Raw genomic sequence first — 6,925 nt, 5'->3', positions numbered from 1 at the left:
GTTTGTTAGAAATTAGCACTAGGCCGGGCGCGGTGGCTCAAGCCTGTAATCCCAGCACTTTGGGAGGCCGAGACGGGCGGATCACGAGGTCAGGAGATCGAGACCATCCTGGCTAACACGGTGAAACCCCGTCTCTACTAAAAAAAAAAATACAAAAAAGTAGCCGGGTGAGGTGGCGGGCGCCTGTAGTCCCAGCTACTCGGGAGGCTGAGGCAGGAGAATGGCGTAAACCTGGGAGGCGGAGCTTGCAGTGAGCTGAGATCCGGCCACTGCACCCCAGCCTGGGTGGCAGAGCAAGACTCCGTCTCAAAAAAAAAAAAAAAAAAAAAAAAAAAAAAGAAATTAGCACTAAACTTTTAAAAATACTTATTTCATGTAAAAATAACTATGATAAACTTATATATTAACAGAAATAACATTTGGAAAGAAGAATGACAGTGTTTTTACATGTTTGCAAATCTCTTTAAAATGCGTGATGTAGTCTTTCAAAAGCTCTTCTGTACACTCATGAAATTAGAGTGAAAAATATCAATATTTTTATTAAAACAGTTTCCAATTCATGGATCCCTTGAAAGGGTCTTGGGGTATCCCTAGGGATCCCAGAACCGTACATTGAGAACCACTGGCTTAGGTAATTTGCTGTGGATGCACAGCTGGTATGTATTTGCTGTGGATGCACAGCTGGTATGAAGGGTGGAGCCAGTATTCCACTCCCAGTTTCTCTGAGCCACGCCTCCACACTCAGGCCTCCCCCACCTGCCCCCTCTGGGCACCAGAGGCCTCTGTAAAGTGAGAGTGAAATTCTGGGTGGGTCAAGGACCTTCTGGCTCTGACACTCCATCAGTCTGTCTGGATGATGGCAGCTCTGGGCAGTGCTGATTCTAGGGCTGCTGCCCCTGCCCACTTAGGGAATCCACAGTTTTTGAGCTTCAGTGGTCTGGAACAGTTAGAGAGCATCTCACAATCGCATGAGAAGACAGCTCTGTGAGTCCCAAACTTTTCTAAGTTTCTCACCCCACCCCCAGTTTGTGGCATCACCTGTTTCAGCTACTGACCCAGCCAGCTGGCACTCCAAGTTAGAAACATGGGAGTGAGCAAAGGTCCTTATTGCTATTGCCTGCTTTTTGACAAAGTTCTGAAGATGGACCCCTTTGAATTCAACTTTTACCTCTCCACACACACTCTTTAAAAACTATTGAACAGACTGGGCGCAGTGTCTCATGCTTGTAATTCCAGCACTTTAGGGGGCCAAGATGGGCCGATCGCCTGAGGTCAGGAGTTCAAGACCAGCCTGGCCAACATGGTGAAACCCCATCTCTACTAAAAATACAAAAATTAACCAGGTGTTTTGGTTCACGCCTGTAATCCCAGCTACTTGGGAGGCTGAGGCATGAGAATTACTTGAACCTGGGAGGCGGATATTGCAGTGAGCCCAGATGGCACCACTCTACTCCAGCCTGGGCAACAGAGTGAGACTCTGTCTCAAAAAACAAAAACAAAACAAAACAAAAAACAAAAACAAAAAACTACTGAGCAGAGAAATGTTTACAAAAGGGCAATTCAGGTGGAAAATATACAACAGGCAAAGTCAGAGAAACAGGAAAAAACCAGGAAGTTTGGAACGTTTTATGATAAAACTATAGCATTTTAGCCTATCTTCTTACCAAAGGGTAAGAAATCGGGAGAAATTAGGGAACTTAGGAAAGTTTTTGATAAACTTTGGAAACCTTTATGATAAAACTATAGCATTGTAGCCTATCTTCTTAATTTTTCCCTATTCCTATTCATCAACCATGCCAGATTAACCTTGATTGTTTATTTCATGTGTCACTTTCCTTCCCTGGCTCCCTCTAACTTGAAATTGAACACCCTAGCCTGATATGCAAGGTCTCTACCATGGGTGGGTGCTATTTTCTCACCTGACTCCCCATTGTTCGCCTGCATGCATCATGCAGCTGGCTCACTGCCCCCTTGTCATGCCTTGTGAACTCCCTTCCACTATTAAGTCTATCCTGGCTGTTTCCCTAACATTGCAGCTGCTTCAGGATGCTTTCCCTGATTGCTGTAGCCCACAAGGGCCCTTCAGGCTCTAGAATGCCAACACCCCATCCTTGACCTGTCTCAGAAACCGCCTGTGGCTGCTGTTAGCCCAAGGGAAGCCCTTAGCCACATCTGGAACGAAAGCTCCTCAAAGAAGGGATTAACATCCAGCCAGGCATGGTGGCTCACACCTGTAATCCTAGCACTTTGGGAGGCTGAGGCGGGTGGATCACCTGAGGTCAGGAGTTTGAGACCAGCCTGGCCAACACGGTGAAATCCCGTCTCTACTAAAAATACAAAAATTAGCCGGGCGTGGTGGCAAGTGCCTATAATCCCAGCTACTTGGGAGGCTGAGGCGAGATAATCGCTTGAACCTGGAAGGTGGTGGTTGCAGTGAGCCGAGATCGTGCCACTGCACTCCAGCCTGGGCGACAGAATGAGACTCCGTCTAAAAAAAAAAAAAAGAAGGGATTAACATCTCATTGCTCTTCACCACCTTCTCTCTGCTGCCCATTGCTCACTGGCTGCTTCATGATGGTCAGTGCTTGTTGACTTGGTGCCTGAAGGTACAGGAGCTGGAGCTGCCAATAGACCTCTAGGAGGGTGTTGGAGAAAAGCCATAGGAGACAAGGGAGGCAGACACAAGACATCCCTGGCAGAGGATCTCCCTAAAGAGAATATTATAAACTCATGCCAGCAGCATTTTAGAGCAAAATGATTTCTGATAGAGAAAGAAGAGCTTCCTCAAAGCTGAGGATGTCTTATTCCATGATGAATGCAGGGAGCAGCATGGGAGAGGAAAATAATACAGGCTCTGCTATGGGCCTTTGAACAGATAACCAGCCTCCCTGATGCTCTGAGCCTCAATTTTCCTTGTATAGGAGGGATAATGCCCTTTTCACAGCATAGCTAGGTAGCAAAAAGATACCATAGGCTAAGAACAAGTGTATAATTGATGCTCAATATATAATACATGTTTTTAAAATTCTGAAATTTCCAGCCCAGGAGATCTTCTGGAAAAGCGATTCCCATTATGGTGGATGACTTGATTATAGTCCTTTATGGAGGTGGAGGGAGGGACTGACTATCCGGCTGAATCCCTTTACCTTTGCGGTTGCTACAAGGATCAGGTTTGCTGATCTTTTGCTGCCATCTGATGGCCATAAGCTTAGAATGCAGTCTGGCTGGTTTGCCATTAAGTCCCAATAGTAGAAACAGAAGAATGTAGGGGGGTTTGAGGAGTTTAGGGAGTAACTAAATCCTGGAGGATGGAAGGAAATGGCTCTGAGCTCCATGCGAAGAGGGGAACTTTGAGTCCCTGGGAAGAGTGAAACAATCTGGCCCAGGAGTCTTTTTGTTTTGTTTTGTTTTGTTTTTGAGATGGAGTCTCCTCTGTTGCCAGACTGGAGTGCAGTGGTGTGATTTCGGCTCACTGCAACCTCCGCCTCCCGGGTTCAAGCGATTCTCCTGCCTCAGCCTCCCAAGTAGCTGGGATTACAGGCATGCGCCACCACACCCAGCTAATTTTTGTATTTTTCATAGAGACTGGGTTTCACCATGTTGGCCAGGATGGTCTCGATCTCCTGACCTCATGATCCACCCACCTCGGCCTCCCAGACTGCTGGGATTACAGGCATGAGCCACAGCACCTGGCCAGGAGTCTTTTAATACATGCACCTAACTGGTAAATGCAGAAATGCACCAACTGGAAGGAGCCTTAGAGATCTATCCCCATACCCCCTCCACAGCTCAGTCACCAGTGATTACTGCCCACCAGGGTTCTGTGGGATACAGTCCCACCTATGTCTCCAGCCTCATAATGCTTTATTTTTGTGTTCAATTTCTGTGTTCCAGAACTGCTGACCATCTTTCTATCTCATTGACTGCTCTCTTCACAGGCCTTGGCCGGTGCTGTCTCTCTCTCCGGGGGTCTGGCCCTTCTGCTTTTGCCTCTCATCTGTTTCTCATCCACTCACCCTTCAGTTCTCAGCCCAAGCATTACTTCCTCAGGTAAATCTTCTCTGTCTAGGTGAGATTCCTTTCATATATACTCTCGTAAAGCCAGATTCCTTTTTCAGAGCACTTTTCTCCATTTATAATTTAAAAATCATATATGCAATTATTTCATTAACATCTGTCTCTCTCACTGTGCTGTATGGGCTCTAGGAGAGAGAAGATGGGGCACCTTTCTGCTACTCTTGTATCCCCAGCACCCAGGACAGGGTCTGGTGCACAGTAAGAGCTCAGTAAATATCTGCTGGGTGAATAGAGGCATCTGCATGATAGGAAAGAAAGATTTGAAGAGTGTTAGGAGTGCTGAAGATCTTTCTACCAATTCCAAGACATGCATAGACCTTTGGTGAAACTCCTGCCCAACAAGAAGAGGCATGGAATCCATGCCCACTCACGTCAAGACACCACTCCGCATCCCACCCCTAGCACACACTATTTTCCAAGCACACCATGCTCCATTGAGAAGGAGTAAGATAGCGAGCTTGGGAGGAATGCGAGTGGCCTTTAATAAAGAGCGCCTCAGCTGTCAGAGGCAACCGGGCTATGTCTTTCTCAGCCATGAGGCTTTTCAGTTTCATCTACCAGCTATTTGGTGGTTTGTTTCTGCCAAAGCTGGTCAACCACAGAAACAACACCCACCACCACCATTGTCAACAGGCACTCCAGGAGGCAGGTAAGAGCCCTCACTGGGTTGGACTCCCCTTGGGTCTGGTAGCAACCCTAGCCTCTCTACAGCACCAAAGGACCAAGCTTCTAAATTTCTGTGGGCTAAAGTGGAGGTGAAAGAGTGACCCATGCTTTGAGATGCAGAGTGCATGGCCCTCACATCCAGAGTGACTTATTCTTCCAGTGGCCAAACACAGCATGATTGTAAGCGGTGGGGAAAGGTTTAGAGGGAAGGGGCCCTGGTTTAAGACTTCCAGAGTCAAATGCGTGTGCGGGTTGAGGCAAGGGGACACCTGATATGATGCTTCTAAAAGGAAGGGTTAACAATAGAGCTGGTCAAAGAGGTTCTTCTCCTAGAAAAATATTCATTCATTTCAGGTCAAATCCTCCCTAGAGTAACCCAACCCGAATTGGATAAGAGTTTGGTTTTTCAAAAAACTGCCTCTTTAATTTGGATTTCATTTGAAAAGGGAGTTAACTTGCTCCAAATTCTGAAAGGACAAAAAACGAAAAAGATAAATGATCATTTTAGGATATGATATTTTAAAATTTTGTCAACCCACTAAGTTGGAGGGTGAGAGAAAAGAGGGGAGAAAAGTATATGGTACTTCAAGTCATTTCTTAAGAAAAAAATACTTTTTACTCCCAGCATTAAGTGAAGAGGAGGAAGGAGTGTGCCTACAATTCAGCATAGAGTGAGCCATTTCATTTCAAGGATCTTCTGGAAATGAGCTTCCAGAATAGCTTCGTCATATAACTTGAGATGCTGAGATGCTGTGAGCTCCCAATAATTTCAATATCCCACGGTCAGCCCATGCCCAATTTATAGAGGAAAATTTAGGCTTTGTAATCAATTTTTACTTTTCTATGTACTTGTTTCTTTCCTCTGTTAGTGCAGAAATCAAGGGCCATTTACTATTTCAGTCTTGAAGATCCACACACACACACACACACACACACACACACACAAAAGACATTCAAACTCAGAAGCTGGGACAAGCCAAAGAAGCGCAGAAGGAGTGCATTATAAGAGGGGTGGTGGCAGAGGAAGGAAATGAGGCCTGGAGGGACATCTGGCAATGGAGGGATAGGGTGGCTAAAGCAGCTCTGGCTCCCCAGGCTCTGGGTTCTGAGACAGCTCCAGTGGCCCTGCCTCTTGTACAGCCAGGTCTTCACCTCAGTGGGATCCCCACCAAGAGATCCAGATCTTTATGGCAGCCGTGTTGCCTCCTTTCTTGGGTGTGTCTCTCCGTTCTTGTTGCTTTTGTCTTTGGTTACTTTCCAGACCAAGATGAGTAGAGTGACCAGAGTCATCAGGGGTGTAAAGAAGAAGAGAACGTTTACCAGGTAAGCAGGATTAGATACGGCAGTGGTGAGGGTACCCTTGTCCCATAAGAAAGCTGGAAGTTGTGGGGAGGACATAAGCTTCCAGAAAGAGCTGAGATAGATACATGGTGCAAGCCAACTGCCCACACCACCAAGAAAACACCAAGAGAATTGGGCTTGCTCTTGTTATATCCCAGGAGTGGATGTGGTACAGCGACCAAACATCTACTGATTCCGTTCCTCACATGGGGCTATTCTCCTTCGGATGTAATGGAGAAGGCATAGACGTTTGCTCAGCGAGGCCAAACAACTGCTTCCAATACAAACACAGATGATAGTTCTGTTAGCAAAACTTCCGGGTGGTCGGTGGGGCTTCTGGGGCTTGGTGATGTCACTGGAGGGTGAGGGTGAGACTAGGGTCTGAACCAAAGGTTCTAGTCCAGAAACCTGTGCTCTCTGAGCACGGTCTCCCCTCATGTATTGCCTCCAGATTGAAAAGGGGGTTCCCCAGTTGCCTGTGATGATGCCCCTTCAGTTCTCTTTTATTCTTTTTTTTGGTCCTCTTTTTGAAAACCTTTTTGATTTTAAAATAATTTTAGACATACAGGAAGTTGCAAAGATCCTAAGAAGATGTCCTGTGTACTCTTCACCTAATGTTGCCCTGTAGTACACAATCAAAACCAGTGAATTGACATAGGTACAATGTGTAGTCTATGCCGTTTTATCATACCTGTAGATTCTTGCAGCCACCGCTGCAATCAAGATAACAGAACTATTTTATCACCACAAAGATCTGGCCGGTTGCGGTGGCTCATGCCTGTAATGCCAGCACTTTGGCGGCAGAGGTGGGCAGATCACCTGAGGTCAGAAGTTTGAGACC

At 46.4% G+C, this 6,925-nt stretch overlaps 1 protein-coding gene across 1 annotated transcript; it reads right to left on the bottom strand.

Moving 5' to 3' along the window:
- Window positions 1-4,922: 4,922 nt before the first annotated feature.
- On the bottom strand, window positions 4,923-6,829 carry SMIM42 (small integral membrane protein 42). Its single transcript, XM_077941647.1, has one exon. The coding sequence runs from the start codon at window positions 6,139-6,141 to the stop codon at window positions 5,929-5,931; it is 213 nt and encodes a 70-aa protein (XP_077797773.1). The 5' UTR covers window positions 6,142-6,829; the 3' UTR covers window positions 4,923-5,928.
- Window positions 6,830-6,925: the final 96 nt, after the last annotated feature.

The sequence above is a fragment of the Macaca mulatta genome, chromosome 1, assembly GCF_049350105.2.
Source record: "Macaca mulatta isolate MMU2019108-1 chromosome 1, T2T-MMU8v2.0, whole genome shotgun sequence".
Lineage (NCBI taxonomy): Eukaryota > Metazoa > Chordata > Mammalia > Primates > Cercopithecidae > Macaca > Macaca mulatta.
The sequence above is the reverse complement of the archived record's forward strand: the minus strand, read 5'-3'. Positions and strand labels throughout refer to the sequence as shown.

Coding starts and splice junctions, on each gene's coding strand:
- SMIM42 (XM_077941647.1), bottom strand. CDS start 6,141: ATGTCCTCCCCACAACTTCCAGCTTTCTTATGGGACAAGGGTACCCTC.